This window comes from Gobius niger, assembly GCF_951799975.1.
Source record: "Gobius niger genome assembly, chromosome: 8".
NCBI lineage: Eukaryota > Metazoa > Chordata > Actinopteri > Gobiiformes > Gobiidae > Gobius > Gobius niger.
Window position 1 is genome coordinate 36,685,582 of NC_136859.1, and position 23,751 is coordinate 36,709,332.

Consider the following 23,751-nt stretch of genomic DNA (forward strand, 5'->3'; position numbering starts at 1 on the left):
CTTAATCCTTTCTAAAAGACTCTCATTCTGTTCAATTATACGATTAGCCTCTCCTTCCCTCATTTGATACCTGAAACTTTTTAATTTGACATCGGTATACTTTTTAAGGACTTTCTCTTTCTCCTTTTTGAGGGCTTTGTTTTTCTTCTTCAACTCTTTTACTGAGTCGGCCAATTGAGACTGCAGCTCCTGGTAGTTCTTCTCTTCACAGATCCCCTTGTTCACGTTTCCAATGCAGTCTTCAAGTTCCTGGTTTTTCTCAGTAACATCGAGCACCTCTTGTTGCAACGCTTTGAAGGTTTGCAAAGTATCCAGCACCTTTACGTGACCTGGGTGTTGTACTTTGTATTCTTTTTGGAGTTGTGCCTGGATCAGGTTTTGCTTTCTTAGTTCAGCTCGCAGCGTTTCAAGAGAGTCAAAACTTGTCAGGAGTCGCACATTTTGTTCGTCACGGCTGGAGACCGTGTTCTGTGCAATCTGCTTCAGTAGCTGAAAGAATTCACAGTCTATACTTCCATCAAACTTAATCACTATTGGATCTCTCATTTTTCCAATTATTGATGGTGGTCAGTCCTCCTGTGTAGGCCCTGATGGTGGTCACTCGTATCCTACGAAACAGGATACGAGTGACAAGGATGGTCCACAGACCTCTCTCCTTCGACCCTCCTACACGGCCAGCGATATTTCAGAGACCCAGGCAGAAACCACAAAGATTACCACTCCTATGTACAAACACACTGCCAAGCCGGGGCAGATGTGAGCCTTGTGTGTCAGAGTGCGCGGACTGAGTGTGGGGGAGGGGCATGCTAGAGTGACATCACCAAATACGGAGGGAAAAGATTTTGTTGTCACGGCAACTGTTCTATTTTTGAATATCATATTTCTGGGTTGCAGGTTCTAGAATGTGATCATAGATACAGATGTCATCTCTGGAATCGCCCATATATGGTCATGTTGGGAAACAGTTAAAGGGACTATAAGGAGTTTAAAAATGTTAAAATTAAGTATTTTCCTCCACCTACATGTTCCAGCCATGTCCTAATGTGTAGAATGAGCTCAGACCTGTTCACCACAACTGCCTCTAAAATCCTGTACGGTCACTCAAAAATGTATCACTTCGGCCCGAATTGCCGTCATGCACGAGCTTAATATAGAAGGTGCAGTTACATATATGGCCAGAGGTGGCAGTAGTGAGTATAAAATGGCGAACTTGCTTCCAGCCCCTTTAAGGGGGAAAACAATTTGGAGAAAAATCTAAACTTTCTCTAATTATTCAAAAACGACAATAAAAACGCTGAATTATGAATATAGTTTCTACTAAACAAAGATACAAAACATGGGGAGGAGCAAAGTGGTTCAACAGCCCATAAATACATAAATAACGGAGAATGCTAACTTGATGCTACAAATTAGCATCGAGCTAATGCTAACGGTTAGCTAGCATTAGCTATGACTGCCGTTTTTTCACTTCTACTGAACAATCTGCTGTGAGAAAATATCCATATGGGCCAGATTCACACTTGACTGTATTTACATGTGATAAATAACTCCAACAGAAAATGGCTAAAAAGAGTGGAAAATTATGTTTCTCTAAAGATTCTATTTTCCCCCTCGGCGAAGCCACGCCCCCTTCTATGACGAGATGCCGTCTGTATCTATGTCACTGGATCCAGTGGGGTCAGGAGTCCAACATTGTACTTTCACAAGTTGTATCTAAAAGGAAAATGTATACATTTCAAAAATGACCATTAATATCACTCACTGGGTCCATGGTCTCTCTGAACAAGACCAAAAATGTCTTCAAAAACAAAATAATTTTGCCTCTATATAACATTATGGGCCTTCGTGATGTCACCTACAACCCAGCAACAAGGATAAAACAGGCTTTACTGTAGATACAGACGCCATCTCTGAAATCACCCATGTATGTTTAAAAACAGATATGGGGAAAACAATTTTAACTTTCTCTAATTAGTCAAAATATACTTTAACAAACGCTGAATTATGAACATAGTTTTCTACTAAATAAAGATACAAAGCCATGGAGAGGAGCAAAGTGGTTCGACAGCCCATAAATACATAAATGACAGAGAATGCTAACATCATGCTAATGCTAGCGGCTAGCTAGCGCTGGATACAACTGCTGTTGGATACAACTAAACAATCTGCTGAGAATAAAATCCACATGGACCCGATTTACACTTGACTATATTCATGTGTGGTAAATAAGTGCATATTCCACCAGGAAATGGCTAAAAAGAGTGGAAAGATTCTATTTCCCCCCCTCAGCAAAGCCACGCCCCTTCCATGACATGATGCCGTCTGTATCTATGACGCAATGTTGTCTGTACATCAGGAAGTAAAATAACAAATGTCTGAAAAAGGGGAAAATCTACAAAAGCTAAAAGAAAAAGACAATATCATTTTGCTTGTAAATAGGCTTGTTGCACAATGTGGCTACGCTAGTTCCTCTGAGCTGAAGCTGTGGGCGCTAGTACTTCCTGTTCGTATTCATTTCCATTAAGATTAGCTCAGACCAGTGAGTTCCTGGTAGAAATATTTCCATAGAGGAGACGTTTATGTTTGTAAGGATCAGTGAGTTTGTCTTGAAGCTAAAGGCTAGTTTAACCTCTTAACTCCCGCCTGAACCGAGAGGATCTTTTTTCCTCACGTCATCACTTTTTTTTTTTCATCAGTTTTGTCACTTTTTTTGTCATTTTTTGGTCACATTTGTTTTGTTTTTTTTGTCAATTTTTTATCACATTTTTGTAATTTTTTTGTCAAATTATTATCAAATTTTTATCAAATTTTTGTAATTTTTTTTGTCATATTTTTGCCATTTTTTTGTCAATTTTTATCAAATTTTTATCACATTTTTGTCATTTTTCGTCAATTTCTTGTGACATTTTTGTGACATTTTTGCCACTTTTTCATCAATTTTTTGTCCCTTTTTTGTCCATTTTTTATCACATTTTTGTCATTTTCTTGTCACATTTTTGCCATTTTTTTGTCACATTTTTATCACATTTTTGTAATTTTTTGGTCATTATTTTGTCACATTTTTGTCATTTTTCGTCAATTTTTTGTCAATTTCTTGTGACATTTTTGCCACTTTTCCATCATAGTTTTCGTCGAGAAAACGTGCTCGGTTCAGGTGGGAGTTAAGCGGTTAATGCACTACACAACTTGAAATAGTGCCTTTATATATATTTTTATAGCATGTTAGCCTTTATCTTCAAGACAAACTATCAATCCTTCATGATCACAGGCGTCTCTGATATGAACTTCATGATTTGAACACAGTAAATGATCATCTACCGGGAACTCACCGCCTTTAGAAAATATGATTATTATTCCAGGAAAAGAAAACAGACAGGAAGTCCAGGCGCTCACACCTTCAGGTCAGAGGAGCTAGCATAGCCACACCGTGCAACAAGCCAATTGTAAGAAATCTTTCTTGATTTAGGACTACTTGGAATGCAAAAAACACACACATAGATTCAGACAGCATCGCGTCACTGAAGGGGGCGTGGCTTCGCCGAGGGGAAAAATAGAATCTTTTGGGAAACACAATTTTTCACTCTTTTTAGCCATTTTCTGGTGGAATATGAACTTATCCATCACACACAAATAAAGTCAAGTGTACACCAGGCCCATATGGATATATTCCCAAAGCAGATTGTTCAGTAGAAGTGAAATAACGGCAGTCGTAGTGAGCACTAGCTAGCCGTTAGCATTAGCAGGATGCTCACATGAAGCATCCTGTTAGCATTCTCCGTTATTCATGTATTTATGGGATGTTGAACCACTTTGCTCCTCTCCATGTCTTTGTATCTTTGTATATTTGAAATGAATTTGTAAAATGAGAGAAAGTTTGTTTGTTTTCCCCTTAACTGTTTTCAAACATGGGCGATTCCAGAGAGGCCGTCTGTATCTATAGGAGCGCAGCCCAATCATCACATACGGTCAGTCATGCCATAGAGTGAAGTGATTGACATGAAAATCAACAAATCACCTTTTTTTTTTTGCCTTGGCCCCTGGGCTCCGGCCCCTGGGCTCCGGCCCCTGGGCTCCAGGCCTTGGGCTCCAGGCCTTGGGCTCCGGCCCCTGGGCTCCAGGCCTTGGGCTCCGGCTCCTGCTAGCCCTTTGGATGAGACGGCTCTGTCAGGTGAAAGTGAAGTCAAAATTAAGCCAAGGAGGAAAAACTGTTGAAAGAGGAGGGAAATGGACAGGATGGACAGACAAGGGTTTTCCACCTTTCACCACAAAGCAGTTTTTGTGAAAGGCAAACTGCCCACTACTTTAAAGGTTAGTGCTAGATCGTCTGCTCCGGAGGGACGGTCTGCTGTGAGTTTGTATAGATCTATGAGTTGGTTTGTCTAAAAATACAAATAATCCTAATCCTTAAGGTTAACCCCTTAACTCCCACCTGAACCGAGCACATTTTCTCCAGTTTGGCTTTACCCCGGTCCAAAAGCTTCTGGGAAAAAGTGATGGGAAAAAAAACAATGATGGAAATGTGACAAAAAAAGTGGGAAAACATTGACAAAAAAGTGACGAAAAATGTATGAAAAAGTGGCAAAAATGTCACAAAAATGTCACAAGAAATAGACGAAAAATAGACGAAAAATAGACGAAAAATTGACAAAAATGTGACAAAAAATTGATTAAAAATGGACAAAAAAGTGACGAAAAATGTATGAAAAAGTGGCAAAAATGTCACAAAAATGTCACAAGAAATTGACGAAAAATTGACGAAAAAATGTCAAAAATATGATAAAAAATTACAAAAAAAGTTACAAAAATGAGTTGAATACCCAACAAAAAAATGTTGGGAAAAAAATCTGATGCCGTGAGGAAAAAGATCCTCTCGGTTCAGGCGGGAGTTAGGAGGTTAACCATTTCCCTTGACCCCAACCTTGATTTGCATCATGACAGACTGTCCCTCCGGAGCATACGATCTAGCACTAACCTACTTTAAAGGGGCTAGATGCAAGTTCACCATTGTATACTCACTACTGCCACCTCAGGTCATACGTGTAACTGCACTTTCTATATTAAGCTCGTGCTGGTTTAGACCACTCAACACTGACTCTTCATGCACTTGCGGCTCCAGTCCTGTAGATGTCGCTGAAGCGCTACCTGTCAGGCTCTAGTTTCCCATTGCCCAAAGACAGTGTGCGGTGTGAGCGGAGCAGAGAGAGCCGACCTGTGCGTCCTGGTCCCTCGGAGCGCAGACTCCAGGAGCGGACACCACCAGACACACGGTCATCTGTCCAACATGTGAGGAGAGGACCGGTCCAGAGAGGAGCCATGGCGCCTCTGCCTCGTCTTCTGTCTCATTTCACTTTCGTTTTTGCTGCGGTGACAGCGGCAGCTCATGTGGAGGAAGAACAGGGTGAGTTACTCTTGTTAAAGACAAGTAAAGAGTACTTGGGGAACCCCAGGAACGAGCCGTGCGTAAAAGTCTGATTCATGCTCTAATTTTGCAGTTTTATTCATGGGACACATTTCAAACAAAAGTTAAATGTGCCTTTCAACAACTAACTACAAAATTAAATTAATGAAAAAGGATGAAATGAAAGCCAATCGAAATAGATGCAGCTGTTTTTGAATGAAAGGTCCAAAAAGGAAATGGTCAAAAGTTGAAAGTGATCTTTCTTTGGAAGTGTTTTCACAAAGTGGCGGCGCGGCTCAGTCGCAGCAGCTCAGGACTAACACCTTGTGACGGATTGACAGTTTGTTATTCTTTTTGTTGTTATTTTTATTATGATTGTTAAGTTCTTTTTAGGGGTGCCAGTCAGGTTTCCCTCCTGACGTATAGGATAAAAGGGTTTGTTATAATCGGTGAGTTTTCCTTACAATGCTGCAATGCTACAATCCTCACAAGGGCATGTGCTACATGGCATAAACCCTTTTGTATATATGACATATGATGAACACCACCAACACAGACAGAACATGTGGGTTATGCAAGTGTGTATTATAAATAAATACTGATATCCAACTATATCCCAAGTGTTCAGATTTTCTTCCCTCAGTACACAAAATAAATCCCCACTCAAAAGGGAAACAGTCCAAAGGAGCCAGAAAGTGCCCCCCAATTTCCTCCGCTCCACAGCGTATCTAAATAAACAAAAACTGTGGTTGGCTTAATTTGTCCCTTCCAACATTTCCTTTTCAAAAATACACATACACTATTTCGTCGTACGCTTACAAGTACAATGACAACACTGCAAAAAGTAATTTACTAGATTAGTTTAGATGTCTCAATTTGAGCATAATAATCCAAATTGTAGTTATTTTGGCTAGTTGAGATTTAGTTGGGCATTTTATCTAGATTATTTCACTTGTTTCTGACTCATTTCAATATATTTCGCCGTTGTTTCAAGAACGTTTCTCTGCCAATGGGGTAAGAAAAATGGTCTTGTCCCATTGGCAGTTTTACTTTCTTATTTCAAGTGATATTTACCATAGAACCAGTCTGAAATGTTATCAAACTCGCAAAATAATCTTGGTCAGATCAGGAAAAAGGTCTGAATGAGTGAAAACCCCTCAAAACAAGATGCATTTCCTCAATTTAAGTCTTTTAAGCCAATGCTTGATATTTACTTTTTGTAGTGAATAAAGCGCTTACTTACTTTTATACATCATGAAGAAATCATCTGTTCTACTGTGCTGATAGAGAAGAGGTTGAACTTTATGTCAGTCTTTGTTCCACGTGGATCAGTCCAGTGATCACAGAGATGTTAACCAGAAACCAGGTCAATTTAACATTTTTAGTTGTTTACCAAAACCATAGGCACTGATTTGCCGCAGTGTTTAATGTATAGTCATGTAATAGACTGTAATAAGCATCCTTTTGGTTTGGCTCACAGCACTAGAGGATATTAACCTCCGTCAACTAAATTTACTTGCAATTTTAGTCGACTAAAGCTAGACTAAAATTGAAGATATTTTCTGGACTAAATCTCGACTAAAATTGAATTACATTTTTGTCAAAAGAATAAAACTAAATTAAAATATGTTGTCAAAATGAACACTGCTCTAAAGTTGCATTTTCATACTCGACGTTTTTGTCTCATTTTTGTTGCTTTTTTATACTTTTTTCAAGAAGTTTTTAGATTTGGATAAAGCCAAACTGGCAAAAATGTGCTCGGTTCAGGTGGGGGTTAAGAGGTTCATCATTTAACTGTATGTTTTATCTTTTTATATGGACCATATTCTAATTAGGGCTGCTCGATTATTGAAAAAATAATAAGCACGATTCTTTTTGTCATAATTTAAATCACGATTATTCAAACGATTATTTGTTGCCTTTAAAAAAAAGTCTTTATTTATGTATATATTTATTAATTTAAAAAAACTATGCTGAATATTTTCTGTTTTCTGAATGATTTCAAGTTTGCCTCGATTAAGGAGAGGTCTCTGTTTCACACCTGCCCCCTGCTGGCCAGCCCTCACACCTGCCCCCTGCTGACCAGCCCTCACACCTGCACCCTGCTGGCCAGCCCTCACACCTGCGCAAGCAAACTGAGCAGCGCGGCCTGATGACATCATCACACAGCGCTGTTTGTTTTTATGTCAGGCAAAAGCATGAGCCATGGCAGGTGAAATGCGAAGGGAAAATAATCCCAGCGCCATGAAATAATGCAAGTCTGCTTTGCATGAAATAATAAAAAAAAAAAAAAAATCCGATTTTGTTAATTTTGTAATCGTTTAGTGTAATAATCGAAATTGTAATCGAATTTCGATTAATTGCACAGCCCTATATTCTATTCATATTCAATATTAACAAAGTCATTGATAATAATAATCATTGATTAAAACCTCAAAAAGTAACATTCTGTTAGTTTTATTATTTCTCTTCAGAGCACACAGTTGAATATTACTGCTGTACACATTTCAACCTGAGGCCCGAGAAGAAAAAAAGAAACAAAAGAGAATATTTTGAGTACTCCTACCTCGGGCTGGGTACCATTAAATAATATCAGTCTGGTATCGAAAAACAAAGTTTAGATACTACTGGTATCGAAAAAATAAAAGTATTGAAGGCAGGTACCGAAAGAAAATCTTCTATCTTCAGATCCAGGGTCAGCAGGACAGGAAGTGACTCGGCTGTTTCAGCTCAAATAAAGGAGCTTTTTTTCCCTAACATTTTTTCCCCATTTATTAATTTTTGTGTTTATTAATTTTTTTCTGTTTACCCCATTTTCCCCAATTTATTTCCAATATTTTCCCCCTTTTCCCTCCCATTTTTTAACACAATTCCTCCTTATTTTTGCCTCAATTTCTCTCGATTTCCCCCCATAGGAGATGAACCCGATATTGTAAATGTGCAGATCTTCCACACATTATTGTTCTGTTTTCTGGTTCTAGACGACAAATATTTCAGTACACGTAAGCGGCAGAAGTATCGCTCAGGTATCTGTACCAAGTATCAAAATAAACAAACAACAGTACCCAGCCGTACTCTGGGTCTGAATGAGACCCAGGGTATGGACTATTTAGTTTTTGTTTTGTTTTAGTAAATGATTGTATGATTAGCTCTGCTCTGGTGTGAGACTGATACATACATGTATATTTGCTTTCCCAGACGAGGCCCCCAGCTCGGGCCCCTACAGCGTGGAGCCCGGGGACCTCGCGGCCGCCTTCTCGGTGCCCACTCTGGACGGGCGTTTTGTCTACGAGCCGGGCCTGTTCCGCGGGTCTCTGGTCATACACGCGTTCACCAACAAGTCGGCCTTCCTGGAGAGTCTGTGGAGCTCCGCGGAGGCCCTGGCCCCCCTGGTGCACGAGCTGCCACAGAGTGCGCACGTGCTGTTCCTGTCTCTGGACGACGCCGCACTTTCCGACGCGCTGTGGATGAAGGAGCAGGTGCAGCGGGCGGCCACCAGCAGGTCAGTCTGCACCTCCATTACTCCCAGTCAGGGATTTAGAGGCTGGCATCTGTCATGGAGGTCACAGGGAGAGTTTTTACTTATTTTTCTCCCATAAGATCTTAGTTTTAATGTCAAAGTATAAAAACAACATTGTACCCTTTACAATGATTATTTTATGATGTTTTGAAGTATTTTCTGGACTATAAGACCCACTTTTTTCATAGTTTTGCTGGGGGTGCGACTTATACTCACATGCGATCAAAATAAATGATTTTTCTTAGTTTTCTTATTTTCACACTGACAGCTGCTAGAGGGCGCTCTGGGCTTGTGTGCCAGTATCTACTACTCCTGTACGTTTGTACAATGACCATTAAAGCACTTACTTACTTACTTACGTACTTACTTACTTACTTACTTACTTACTGTACCACTGAAAATTACAAAACAGTTAAGTTTGGAGTGAGCGAGAAAATTGGAGTTTCGTTAAAAAATGTATTTATTTATTTATTTATTTATTTATTTATTTAATACAATGTAAAATGTGAAACTAGCCTTTGTTTGTTTTAATTAGGACTTACAGCTTGTAAAACCCCTACATTCAAAAACTCAGAAGATTAGAATATTAAATGAAATTAAAAAAATGTAAACTATAATCATGCATATGCACTTATTGGGCCTCTGTTGCTTGAATGACTGCTTTAATGCAGATGTGTGTCATGGAGGCTCTCAGCCTGTGGCACTGCTGAGGTGTTATGAAGACCAGGATGCTTCAACAGCTCCTTCAGCTCTTCTGCATTGTTCGGTCTCATGTCTCTCATCTTTCTTTTGGCCAATGCCCCATAGACCCCTGTGGGGTTCAGGTCAGGAGAGTTTGGTGCTCAATCATTGAACCAGGTTTTGGTACTTTAGGCAGTGTGGGCAGGTACCAAGTCCTGCTGAAGGAAGCATGAAGTTCTCTAAAATCTCCTGGTTACGCTGACTCTGGACTTAGTAAAGCACAGTGGACCAGGACACGGCTCCCAAAATCATCACAGACTGTAGATCAATACTACTACTCTTATCGATAGTCCTTATCGATCCGGTACTTTAATGGTACTCTTGTCGGTACTTTAAAAGAAAAAGAACGGTTCTATAGAGGTACTGTATAATAGCCTCTGTCTAACTAGCCTAGGCCTATATTTAGTTTTTATGACACTATTTATTACACATTTACTCAACATTTAGACCTAGTTTATTTTCAATTAGCACATACACTTAATATATGGGACTTCAAATACAAATATAGACCAAAATGTACTTTTTAAAATTATTATTATTTCTAGTAAATGAAGGATTAACACATTGAGGCCGCGCTGTTTTGGGGATTTAGCTGTAGAGTGCCAACAATCCAGACCATTTTAATGATATTTGTAGCACCACAGTGTATTCTATGTTATTGCTATGGACACAGGCTGTGGCTCGTTTGAAAGGTGAGACTCTCGGCTCTCCATAGGTGAAAACACTTTCAGAAGTGTCTGTTACTCACAGGCTGTTGGTTAGATTTGACTGTAGCTCTGGGACTGACAATGAAAACGGCCCCCGTGTCCCCGTGTCTCCCACAAAGGAAATGACAGCATCATCTGGAGCACCTTTCGCAGGACACTTGGATACCACCAGGTCAGTCCCAGTCCTCCAATCCTAGTTCTCCAATCCCAGACAAAGGCTCACACACCCAGGTTTCCATGGAGGGAAAGACAGAATTAAGAGCAAACAGTTAAAATGTACCGACGTGAAGTAACAGCCCCATTTGTTTCCTTCCTGTTGTTTCTTTGGTTCCCAGAGGGTTCGTCTCTCAGAGGGGCACCCTGAGCCGGCTGCACTTCTCCCCGGTGCCGGTGTTCGCTCTGGGGAACTGGATCCCAGCGGTGCTAAACTCCTGGGGCTGCACCACTCACAACTGTGGGCTGTCCCAGGCTGTGTTCACCTCCGGCGGTGAGTCACTGGGCCACACACTGAACAGAGACGTGTTCTGAACACTGGGCTTTGTTCCATTGATCGGGTGGAATGTTTCAGAGCTGTAGATTACTGACATGAATATGGGGGAAATGTACAGCATGTTTTCTGTGATATCTTTCTTGATATCTATATATACAGTGGGTTACATAAGTATTCGCCCCCTTTAACCTTTTCACATTTTGCCACGCTATGGACCATGAACATAAATATATTTAATTTAAATTTGATGTGTCGATTGTGTCACTTAGTGTCTTCCACATGAAATTTCAATAAATAAATTTGTGGAAAACAAATGTGGAAAAGTTAAAGGGGGGCGGATACTTATGCAATTTCATTTAACAATTGTGAAATGACGATAGAGTTCTTTATTCATTCATTAAGCTCCAGACTGTGGAGTTTGGAGTCAGCAGAGTTACTAAAGATGTGAAGGAGTGGATGGAAACGGGCTCTAAAGTTGGTAACGTCTTCACATGATAGGGTGACCACCTCAGGAAGTCATGAAAGTGGGACAGGTGGTGCGGTTTGGAGGGACGCACTGGATAAGTTACTTATATGGGGCGACAGTGGCGCAGGTGGTAGAGCGGGTCGTCTCATGATCGGAAGGTCGGGGGTTCGAATCCCACCTCCTGAAGGCGCACACTGTCGTTGTGTCCTTGGGCCAGACACTTCACCCACATTGCCCCCAGTGTCTGCGTGCATTAGTGTATGAATGGGTGAGTGGATCCTTGCTGTAAAGCGCTTTGAGTGCCTAATGTAGGTGGAAAAGCGCTAGATAAGTTGAGACCATTTACCATTCATACAAAATAATGATAATTTTAATTAAAATAATGATTCATTGTTTATTTGTTTAATGTAGGATGATGTATGTCAGGGGTTTGGGACTGGGACTTCACTGTTTTGGTGCACACATGCTCTCGCTGCTTCCCCCGCCACCGCTCGTGCCCATGAGTTCACTTCTGTGCTTTCCCGTTCGTACCGGCAAGTTCTTCTCCACACGGCAGATGTTTTGAACTGTCAAATTATGATGACAATTTTTAAAAAGCGGGACATTATCTTCGACCTACATACCCCCGCAGACTTTTGCTACTGGCATCTTCCACAAAGGAAATGACCATATTTGGATTACAGAGTGTTGACTTGTCGGTATTTGTGAATGGATACTCCGGGGAAACACGGCTTTAAGGGAGAAAAGTCAAGAATCTGTCCTGAAACAGCCGCCTTTTCTCTTCTAGAGTGGAATATGCCGGTGATCGTCAAGCGGCTGGACGCTCGTTACGACTGGCTGACGAAACGCTGGGGTCAGAGGTCATACAGGCTGGTGGACGCAGGAGACGGGTGTGTGCCCTCTCCTGGTGTGGAGGGTGCAGTGGCCTGGGTGTCGGAGGACGGATGCTCTTTCTTCACAAAGGTACAGCGGCAAAGTCCAAATCATTCACTTTGTGTAAATGATTCGTTATATCTCCCAAAACAGTGTGAGAGCAATGTTTCAAGAGGGTTCTAATGAGCCCTATACTTTAAATGTGACGTCATGGTAAGATGAAAGATTTTGAGCTTAGAGTTGACCTCAGTCCATCACATTTTTACTATAGCCTCCCCTTGTTGAGTATATTTGTCTGAACCTCAGCTAAAAGACTACGATACACACACACTTAGACAGGTTCATAACATTTGCTTCAAAACACCCTAAAGGTGATGAGGATGATACTAGCATATTTGGGTCTGGTGTTTTTACTAAGCAATAAATGGGCAAATGGAGCTCTCAATAATCGGGAGAGTAGGGATGTTTCCTGGTGGGTCGCAATACTTTTGGGCCGGCAGAAAAAAACAAAAATACATAACAGTTCTCACAGTTGCACTATTATAGGCCATAGGCTTTAACTGGGCTGCACTCTGAAACATGACTTAAGTAAGATGGGTTTGTCATGCAATGACTGAGGTATTAAAATCAGAAAGATCTTTTGTAATATCTCACCTACCCCAGCGCGGTCACATGGGTCATAGCAATTTTTAGAAAAAGAAAAACCCTTTGAAGCCAGGCAGTGTCTCTTGGAGTCGCCCTTGGCCACAAGGGGGTGGTATTACAGCAATGTCAGCCCTGCCATAAGGACCATACCAACCACTTTTGAACTTTTACTATTGCGTAATTGAGAGTGTTCTAGCCAGTATTACTGTGTCTCACTCTATAAGAGAAGAAGACTTTGAACAAAGTGGTTTGCTCAGCCAGCCGGACCATTGGCAGCACGTTGCCTCTCCTGGGGCGACAAATAAAGCTCGACTCTTAAACTGAGGTCTACAACTGGCTAATAATGCCACAGGCCACCCTGCAGCTAAAAGGCATCGCTCTGTCAAATGTTCCACTGATCGCCATTTTAACAGCTTCTTTCCTCCAGCTGTGATCACTTTAAACAAAGCACTTTTATTTCTTTGTATGGGCTTTTATGGACTTTAATTGTACAGTATTTGACCCTAAGCTTTTAATCTGGCATGTATTTGTTGTTTTATATTGTGTCCTTCAATGTGTCGATATCACACTTTGAGCTTCCACTGTGGTTTTACTGCAGAAAAAACATTGTACTTGTTATATTTCCATGTAGGAAGGGTCCAGCGTATCCGCGGGGGTCAGTCAGACCTGAGCGATAGTGAGGACTGTTACCTCTGCTCCTCCTCTCACTCTCCGGGCTCTGACTCTACAGCCTGTGTGATTCTACCGAGCTGTCTCAGTTTTGTTTCTCTTTCTCTGATTTTTATTTGGCGATATAGGCTTTGTCTGCCTAAAGCGTGTGCATTTAGATGGCTTGTTTTCCCTGTGATGCGGTGGCGTCTGTGTGAGGAGCTGGTGCTTTCTTTCGTAGTCACAGCTGTTGAACCGGAGCTGAAGTCGATGTGTGAAATAAACAGACATTTGTCCTTTGGTCTGTTCAATAACCACATTCCAGAACTCTAGGAGCTCTAGAGGGGGACATGTTTCTGTTTATCAGAGGATCCAACTATTTAAAGTAACGCTGATTTTAAGTCTTTTCTTATTTCCCATAGTCTCTTTTCTCTCATTGAGAACTGAACAGACAAACATGGTTCCACTGCCTCTTCTGGATATAAAACCCAAACTGTTTGAATTGGATTATTAGTAATACTTCAATATAATTTATTTTATATAGTACTTTTATACTTATTCTTTATTCTGGCTACACTTGTTTTTGTTATGACAGACCTAAGGAAATGGGCTGTATATTTAATTTCGCTTTACCCTGGCATTTGTTTACTGTTAAGTTGAAATGTTCCCAAATAGTTTTGAAACTGAGCTTTTTTTTCTGTGAACACTTTATTTTGTCACTTTTCTAATGTGTTTCTGGGGAATCCAAAGCCGTGATATTTCTGATGTCCCCGGTGTTGAACAGGTGCAGAGCTTGGCTAAATCCAACGTGTCCGGTGTCCTGGTGTACGCCGGTCCCGGTAAGCCCATCCGGGACATGACGTGTGAGGGGGCCGAGTGTGACCCTCCCGCCCTGGATGTGCCCGCTGCCATGGTGCACCTGGAGCCCTCTGTGGCACAGGCTCTGAGGTAAGAGCCACTCGCTCAGCTGGATTAACCGGCCTCTGAGGGATTTGAAAAACGGCACTAACTAAAGCAAAGAAAACTGACACTGAAATAAGGTCTTTTAGGAAGATAATGAACTCCCACTCACGCCAGAGGATGAAGTGTAGACTTTAGACAGCATTACATCTACACAGAAGCAGATGAGCGTGTCACTGGCACGTACCACATGACGGCTGCACGTAGGGGTTTGCTCAGAGGCACAATGTGTTACAAATGACATTTTTCGGTCATTCGTGACATTAAATAATATTACTTAATGCATCTTAATAGGCAGACAAAGAACGGCTCGGAAGACCCTTATGAGAGACCAACAGGCCTGTTTAATCGTGAGGCCGTCATCCTGTGGACCCACCACCTGCAGGAGGAGCCATAAGGGGCTGGTGCAATGTGATTTGGGCAACTCCAACAGCTGCCCCACGACCCGGCAACGGACAAGTGGAAGAAGATGGATGGATGGATCTTAATAGGGTCCTTAAAGGAATAGGCCACCGTTTTTACATACTGAGATATGTTCTTACCTGAGCTTTGACGAGTTCTTTAGGACCTGTCTGATCTTCACCCGTGCCTTCAGTCACGTAAACACAGCGCAGACGGCGTTAGCATTTAGCCTCTCCCCCTCTCCTCTATAGCTCCAAAACAGGTCAAGATAGAAGCTACCAAGCTCTTCCACGTTTCCCCTATTTAAATATGGTTACGTGAAGTGTTCCACTACAAAGTATTGTTACAAAATTACACAAAATTAAACAATGTGGATTTTCTAAGCGGATAAAAGGGGGAACTATATTGTAATAATACCAGGAGTAGTTCGAAATCCGCGCAGTAATCTTCACTTTACTGTGCGGATGCCAAATATAGGTGCCACATTCGCCCGATTCTTGACATTCTTAACAGATTCCTGACAGGACACTCTTCCCAATGGCCCACAGCAGCACGCAGCAGGGCGGGGCAACATTCATAACCGAGTGTAATCATTCGTGCCATTAATGGTAACATGTGGAAACAGTTCGCAACAGTTTGTGAAGCGTGTGAAGCCTCTGTCCCAAATCAATTCCATCCACAGTCCTGATCCTCTGTCACAAATGTGGATTTGTGTCTTGGTGCTGTGTAAACCCACCAGGAAGTGGTGCTTGGTGTGAAGCGTTTTAGGAACACTGGATGTCGTCTGCAGACAAGAAAATATAATGTCTACATGTAGGTTAGACCAGAGCTCTTCAAGCAGCAGAATGATCTGAAATACAAGACATTCTTGCTTTGATTTATTGTCTGATCTCACCTTGTATTTTCCCCAAATCACACCACCCTATGTTGACGTCATGAACCAGACTGAGAACTTCTATGGAACAGTTTTAACATTAGTAAAAACACTGCGCTTCATTTGCATGTAAATATTTGTTGTGATGGCCGACAAACCTCTCTCCTGTTTGGTAGACTCGGTCAGTCGGTGAACGTGTCCTTCCAAGCCACTCCATCCCCAAAGTTCTTCATCTGCATTGACCAGCAGGGGGCGCTGGCGGAGATGGGCGGGTTCCTTTATCCCACATTCAGATTCATCAACTGGCAGGCCCAATGGTGAGGGGATTGTCAATATCCAACTTCTACTGAGGGGATCTAGTGCGTTAGATGGTCCTCTGCAGTTTTTGATCGTGCTTTGAAATTCAGAGTGTATTTTAGAGTTTAAGACAGCTTGTTATGTGAGAAAAATGAGTTCTGTAGATAAATATATAAGAGTATAATAAGAGTAAAAACTAATCTTATGAAACAATTCAACAATTCAAACTTCTCAAGTTAAAGCAAAACAAATGGACCTGTGTTTAAAAAAAGAGCCAAAAACATTATAAATCCCAGTTAAGTCCAGTTGTCTTGTTTTAGTGTTTGAAGATGATCTTATGGTTTATATTTGCAGCATTTTATTCCATTAATGTTGGTGATTTGGCAAAGAATTGCTGCTGCTAAAGGTTTGGAGAATGTGGGCAACCCTGCCTTGTACCTCTAAGTAACATGACTTATTGTGATATTATTAATGTTGTATACTATCTGCCTGTTTTGTTTCTGTTTCTGTTTCTGACTGCTGCACGCCTGGTTCAGGTTTGACTTCCACACGCGTCTCCTGAACACACTGCAGACTCCGGCCACTGTCCTGTCTGTGTTTGACAGAGTTCAGATGCATGGACAGGGAGGGGCCCGGGCCATAGTGCACCTGCCTCCAGGTAATTCCTTTGACTGGCTGGCTCAGTCAAGTCATTTCAGATATTTTGGTCCAAAATGATGAATAGTCCGAAGGTAAACGACTTTTGGACATCTTAGCTAGAATTTACTAGGACCGCCAGGTTGATGGCAGATCAAATGGAATGGTCAGGTTTGACAAATCACAAAGGTTACAGTTATTTAGAATAAAATTATATTGAAATATTGTATCTTCAGAATCACTTCTACAAGCTGCCTGTAGTTCAGAGCTCCACACACCTTTTTTTTAGATGAGCAGTTTGAACATTTCTATATATTTATCATTGTAAAATGAGTTTTGATTTTAAAACAAATTTCTAAAATAAAAGATGAATTAGATAAGATGAACATTTTATTTATTTTAACTTGATGTTTAATGCATGTGTGAGGAAAGTAAAAGCACCACAGGAAGACAGGAGATTTTGTCGTTTGCCAAGGTTATACTACCTAAATAATTGGACTCTTTGTGATTTTCTTTTTGCAAATATCAAAATCTTGATTTGATTGTGATCATAGTTGACTGAGGGTGCATCATAGTTACAAAAGGGCTCCATCATTAAAATACATTATGATACAACTAAAACTTTGGGGGCAAATCTTTTGCGCCGCTGTAGATCTGGGCCTGTATTCAGCTCTAATGTGAGACCATTAAACATTGCCTTGATTTTAAAACAAAGTCCTTAGTGTATTTGATACTGAAGTCCCTGTTTTCTGTAGAGTTGTTGGACAGTGATCTCCTGGAGCTGGAGGTGTCCCTGTCCTGTCCCTCCAATAGAGACATGTCCTGCGCTCATTGGGACCGCACTGTGCAGCTGTTGGTCTGCTGTGACCCCCTCAGTGAACACTGCAACACGGAGCTGGGCCGCTGGATCACCGCCTTCAGGAGGTCTGCTTCCGGTTACCACTTTGACTCACAAAGTTGTTTTTTCCTGTCATTGCTCTGACATTAGCAAAGTGCGAGGGCAACATGGGCATGGGTTGGTATTTTGACAGGTTTATCTTGTCTGCACAGAGGGAGCGGACACTGGCTGACGGACGTCTCTCCTCTCCTGCCTTTACTGGATAGTCCCACGTGTTCCTTCACCATGAAGACCGATCCCTGGGCCATGCCATGGGTCGTGTCTCTCAATCTCAGGTTCAGTCGGACCAACGGGACGGTCACGGCAGGTACAAGATGTTCAACCATATATGTGACCCATCACTGAAACCAGGGACACAACTCGGTTTTGGGGCATTTTGAGCTGGACATAGATTATGAAAGTCTAGTCTCCAAGTTTTCCAATGACGTGTAACGCATGGAAATCTGATAATGTTTGGAGAACCTGTGAACATTTGAAGAGAAATCGGCCTCTAAACTCTGCTGCTCGGGTGATAATAGGGCTCGTTTACATCTCATTTAGATAAGCCATACCTGCTCCCCCCGTAACACTGTAAAGCACAGGGGGAGAAAAGGCAAAAAGCAAGAAAAATGTGCCGTCAAAGAAAAAAAAAAAGGTTTGCAAACTCACACACGGTAACCAGCACACACAACTTATGACCCAAAACAACACACTGAACACACCACGCTAGCTTACACACCAGGTTATCTTACAGCACAACAATGGCCTCATCAAAAAGCAAACAGACACGATGGCACAAAACAAACTTTCACTCACCCGTCTGAAGTAACCTTTGCGGGCCTTCTGCTCAGTTATTTTCAGTGTAGAGTTATGCAAATCCACGCTACATCCTTCTGTCTTAAAACACGCTGAAGGCGAGGAGCTGGCTCGGGAAACGTAATGGTCAGCAGGGGGCGCTGTGCATGCTAACAGCCAGGGCAGCATCAGTCGCACTGGAAAAGTTAGCCTGGAAAAGTTCAGTGGTTTCACGCAGAAAAACAAACTTCTGTAGTAGTATTCCAGCGTTAGCAGCAGCACACACAGTGACACGCCCCCACGGCATGCACTATTTCTCAGATAAAACAAGACTGACTCAGCCTGAGAAATAACGCTTTTAGGGAAGCTCAGGGAAGCTTACATATTGTCAAAGTAATATACTGACATTTCCATTTTACAGAGAGCCCTCCACTCCGTCCATTCAGAGTGACGTCACTGTACACCGGGGGAACATTTGACAAAGGATACAATAAAAGATACCAGACCTTTCCATTCATGGCTCCAGACTCCACCAAAAAAGTAATTATTTTTTATCAATTATGTTGCAAACTGCAAAAAGTATTCATTTTCTTGAAATTAGTACATTTCCAGAAATCTGTTCATGGATTTTTTGTACTGTAAAAAAAGATCTCATCGCACTCAAAATTAGATTAAAAAAAAACTTAATATAAATACATAATAAGTTAATTGAAGTGTAATTAAGCTAACAGATGTATTGCTCTTAACATACTTCTTAAAGTCATTTCAACAAGCACAGGACGGTGTGTAAATGGCGCTGTGTTCAGGTGGAGCTGTACGCCGTGATCACGGGACACGGCAGCGATGAGAACGAATGTGGGGAGTTCTGTGTCACGTCTCATCACTTCACCGTCAACTCTGTGTACAACAACACGCTGACGTTCAACGCCGCAGGTCAGTCACGCCTCACTACCACCTCACTACACGTCAGCGCCTCCAAGAGATCTCAGTTCACCCCTGAGCCGTGTGTTACAGCAGTAATGTGGGATGTGCATGTGTCTGTCAGCTTGACTTCCTCCATGAATGAGATGCAGTACTTTATATTGAGTGAGCCGTTTGGGTTGGATTTCAAACTGAAACGAGAAATGGGACTGAAGCCTGGTTTATAGTCGAGCGGCCAGTCCTGTCCCACTGTAAGGCCGTCTACTTGACACAAGGCAAAATTGTTTGAACTTCCGCGTTCACGCTATAATATGTTTTCTTTTTGATGACACAAAAAGTGAAAACACAACATTTACTAAAGCATAGGATCAATACATTAATGGAATATAACTTGGCAGAGGGAGACTGAAGGTGTTGCGCGAGCTCACTGATTGGTTGCCAACTGAGTTCAGCGCTTCAGCCTGGGTTTGACACTAAAGTATTAGGTGTGTTTGAGATGCCGTTGTGGCTCGCCTGGATGATCGGCGAGAGTAGCCGGCGCAACGGGGGCGGAGAAAAAAGTCTGAAGCCAATCCGACCGCTCCACATGCAGAACAACGAGAGTGGCCTCAGATCATGCAGCGTCTCGTTCAGATATCGCGTTCATTTAAAGTTTATCCTAAATAAAAGTCATTCACCTCCTGCTCCGTTTCCTTTACTCCAGAGACATCATTCTTCATCAGAGGAAACTTTCCCTTTTGTTTGTTTGTTCAAGTTTGTGAGATAAAACACGTCCTTTTAAATCATTAGTTTGTTCTGTAAGAGCATCAAACATGAGCTCTATTTTAGGGGCGATGCAGAACTTAAATAGTTTCAGTCATAGTTTATTTGTTCAGATCTAAAGAGGAGAGAGGAGGGGGAGGAGCACGTTTGTGATCACAGCAGACTCGTATCCAATCACCTGAGCGTGAGGACAGGTGGGTGTTTTCCCATCATGCACGGGGCCGTGGAGCCGCTGCAGTTCCTCAGGGGAGATGCAGCGGCTGATCCAGTCGGCTGCTCTCGTTGGGGTCTCACGATCTTTCCGTGCCCCACGTGCCCGTGACATCAGAGCCCGTCTGGAGCAAGTCGGACAGAAATCTAACCGGCACCGAGAGTCTGCAGTCGGCTGTAAAAACTGCATCCGTCTGGCTCATCTCAAACACACCTATTAAATTAGCCTTAAAGGGGCTAGACGCAAGTTCATCATTTTATACTCACTACTGCCACCTCAGGTTATACATGTCACTGCACCTTCTATATTAAGCTCGTGCATGACGGCACTTCAGACCCGAAGTGACACCGTTTTTGAGTGACAGGGCAGGATTTTAGAGGCAGTTGTGGTGAACAGGTCTGAGCTCATTCTACACATTATAGGACATTGTTGGAACATGTAGGGGGAGGAAATTAGATAATTTTACCATTTTTGAACTCCGTATAGTCCCTTTAATAAGCGCAGAGAGAGCTGTGTAGGTTAGGTTTCAAATCAAGACGACAAGGCAAGGCAAGTTTTAGGGATGCACCGATACCACTTTTTCTAAAACCGATACAAGTACGAGTACTTGGATTTAAGTACTCGCCGATACCGAATACCGATACGAGTACAAGGCATTTTCTTCAACATTCTTACTTTTTTCACAGCAGATTGGTTTGTAATTAGTAAATTCACTCATTTGCTACACTTTTAAGAGCAGTTATATTAGAATTGTGCTGATGCCATTTATTTTTTATTTTCATTCAATATAATTTTTAATTTTTATTGCACTGTCCATCATAGACAGAAAAGCCCATGTCCAAAAGCTCCTCAATGCCTGTGCTTTATTCATTTATGTATTTGTATTTAAGTATGGGTGATTCAACCCACCCACTGGCTCGACTGACCCCACTCTGCCCGACACTGTGTCCTCCTCTCTGCTGCAGTGTTTACTGTCCGACCTCCGACTGCACACCGTGAGACTTTAGTTCCCATGTGTCTCATACACAGAGGAAGGCCAGTTATAGACAAAGGTTCTTGAGCTGTCATCTGTACTGAACACACATGTCTGTCCTCCTGTTGGTCCAGACGTCCCTCTGGGCTGCACCCTGAAGGTCTCAGAGGGGGCCGTCCCAAACGAGTACGGCACCTGGCTGTACGGCCGGGGCGGCTGGTGCTGCGGGCTCCAGGTCGACCCCTGGAGGGTGGACCTCACTCAACAGGTAGGAACCAACTTCCAGACCATAACACCCCCTCCCATGATCTGGTCACCATTATCTGATCACCATTATCTGGTCACCATTGTGTCAAACACATGTCAACAGCCGAGCAAAGCAGGCAGCGACGGGCGGACGTGTGCTGCTGGTGTGAGTGTTGATCTTTGACTCAGGAAACCCCCGACTGTTTTTGGTCATTTTAAAGTGATGTCATTGAAAGCATGTCCACGTCCAAAAGTGACACTGTTAGAGAACACACATTTACTCAAGTAGGAGTAAATAAAGTACTTGTGTTACTTGACGACTTGTGAGTAACTGAGGAACCGAGCGCATACGTTTGATTAATTTTTCAGTTGTGATATAAATGATAAATGATAAGAAACAAAACTTGAAATAATGTAATATTTCTAAAGAAAATCCCATAACTTGTAAAAAGTAGTGATGGGCTAAACGATACAGTAGCATGTGCAGAAACTGTCATTTTGTATCAGGTAGTGTCATGTGCAACAAGCAGCGAGCATTAGGGGGCGCCACTTGAGTGAGACCAACACCTGGCTCATTTTGTCATGTGGGATTTATGCACCGGTGCCGATGCCACTGGTGCTCCCGGACTCAAGCGCTCGCTCCGGGGGCCGCCCAAACCTTTGGGCAAGAGGCGAATCTGCCCTGATCACAAAATGATTCAACACAAACCGTGTAAAGCACAAGAGCGTCTCTTTTCTGCTCTTTCATGTCCATATTGAAGTGCAGCGCTAACACATCGACAGGCTAGAAGATAGTTGAGTTGTTGTACTGTTCTGACGCTCCCCTTACAGAGCTCACGGTTAGGAATCATAGGGCTGTGAGTTGGAGGCAGATGATGGTCTTTGGTGGTTTAGTCCTTTGACATAACATCCACTGGTGTCATCTTATTGTCACAGGAACTGTCCTTTATTAAATCTTAGTCAGTGACTTCATTTTTAGAAGGTTGTATCACTGATACTTTCATTCTTTTGTCTCTATTATTCTTTTTCCAGAGCTGTTTTCCTCTTTCTAAATTCTCACTCTCAGCTGTTAAACAGCTCAATCCTAACGTTTTGGTTCACATTTCTGAACGAGAATCAATGAGCTCAGTCAGTGTTGAGAGTTTGCTGTTTTCAGGCCCACTGCTGTAATGCTTTTTCACCACCAGATGGCGCCTATAAGCCGACCAACACTGTGTGATACAGTGTGATACACACACTGAGGTATCGTCTACCCATCACTAGTGAAAAGGAATCATTAAGAATTAGGTAGCAAAACAAGAAATACAACTTAAAGATTTACTCACGGTCGCATGAGTATTTTTTTAGTACATATACTTCATTTAAAAATTACTCAAGTAGAAGTAAAAAGAAACTATTTGTAAAGTACAGTCACTTCAAGAAGTGGCTTATGTACATGTACTTGAGTAAATGTAACTGAATATGTTGTTACACGTGACTGCAAAATAAACTGATCTACTACAGTGAAAGAGGGCGTGGTCAGACTGATGTCCCTGAGGGCTCGTTCTGCCTCAGCACAGCCGCTTATCCCTGAGTATAAAGCACTGAGTCCTGTGGACAGTGTGTCCAGGCTTAATTCTCAAGTAAAGTATGTGAAATGTGTTGTGACCAGGATGGTAAGACATAATAATATCCTCCTGATTATGTAATACTTGCAGAGTAACGTGAGTGAATTGGGGATAAATGGTTTTAAAGAAGAGCAACAGTGAATCCCTGGAGTGTGACGCTGGTGCGATCTTGTGTTTGTGCAGTTGGACCTGAGCGGCTGGAACTCTGTGCTGTACTCGGGTCTGTTCCAGGACCGACACCCAGACCCGTCTGCTCCGCCCGGATACGTCATCATGTCCTCGTTCCTCGTCTTCTACAAGTGACGCCTTAAATCTTCATTTTTCTTTCCACTAAACTGAACCCACTGGATTATCAGGTCCCGAAAGCCCACGTTTGGTACTGTATTTGTGGGGAAACATCGCCTTGTATTATTTTATTTTAAATTATTTGTTTCAATGATTAGTCCATTTTATTGGACTAGTAACAAACATAACTGTTTTAACTCCGCTTCTTTTTTACTTGAATGGGAATCAATGGGATGAATAAATGTTTATTTTCTTATTGCTTTGCCAATCATTTTTATGATCACTTTTGATCGGAGTGAAATGTTCCAAATTTTAGAATCACTAATCATAATCATTTTGTAATTTTAATCAGAGTTTCACAAGGAGAAAAGAAAAGAAACGTCTGGATGATTTAAACATTATTGTACGTCTGTGTCT

General features: G+C 42.0%; 1 protein-coding gene across 1 annotated transcript; it reads left to right on the forward strand.

Moving 5' to 3' along the window:
• The first annotated feature begins 5,308 nt into the window (after positions 1–5,308).
• Positions 5,309–23,522, forward strand: LOC306967275 (uncharacterized protein). The gene is made up of 13 exons (XM_079562232.1): positions 5,309–5,398; positions 8,597–8,900; positions 10,702–10,853; positions 12,110–12,285; positions 14,273–14,436; positions 15,901–16,041; positions 16,558–16,679; positions 17,413–17,581; positions 17,708–17,862; positions 18,751–18,869; positions 19,136–19,262; positions 21,331–21,464; positions 23,233–23,522. The coding sequence occupies exons 1-13, from the start codon at positions 5,314–5,316 to the stop codon at positions 23,350–23,352; spliced, it is 1,968 nt and encodes a 655-aa protein (XP_079418358.1). The 5' UTR covers positions 5,309–5,313; the 3' UTR covers positions 23,353–23,522.
• Positions 23,523–23,751: the final 229 nt, after the last annotated feature.

What these genes read in the sequence shown, in the direction of transcription:
- LOC306967275 (XM_079562232.1), top strand. Translation starts at nt 5,314, where the DNA reads ATGGCGCCTCTGCCTCGTCTTCTGTCTCATTTCACTTTCGTTTTTGCT. An exon ending in TGGATCACCGCCTTCAGGAG is followed by an intron (nt 17,582 to 17,707) that starts GTCTGCTTCCGG and finishes TTGTCTGCACAG; the next exon opens with AGGGAGCGGACACTGGCTGA. An exon ending in GCTGACGTTCAACGCCGCAG is followed by an intron (nt 19,263 to 21,330) that starts GTCAGTCACGCC and finishes CTGTTGGTCCAG; the next exon opens with ACGTCCCTCTGGGCTGCACC.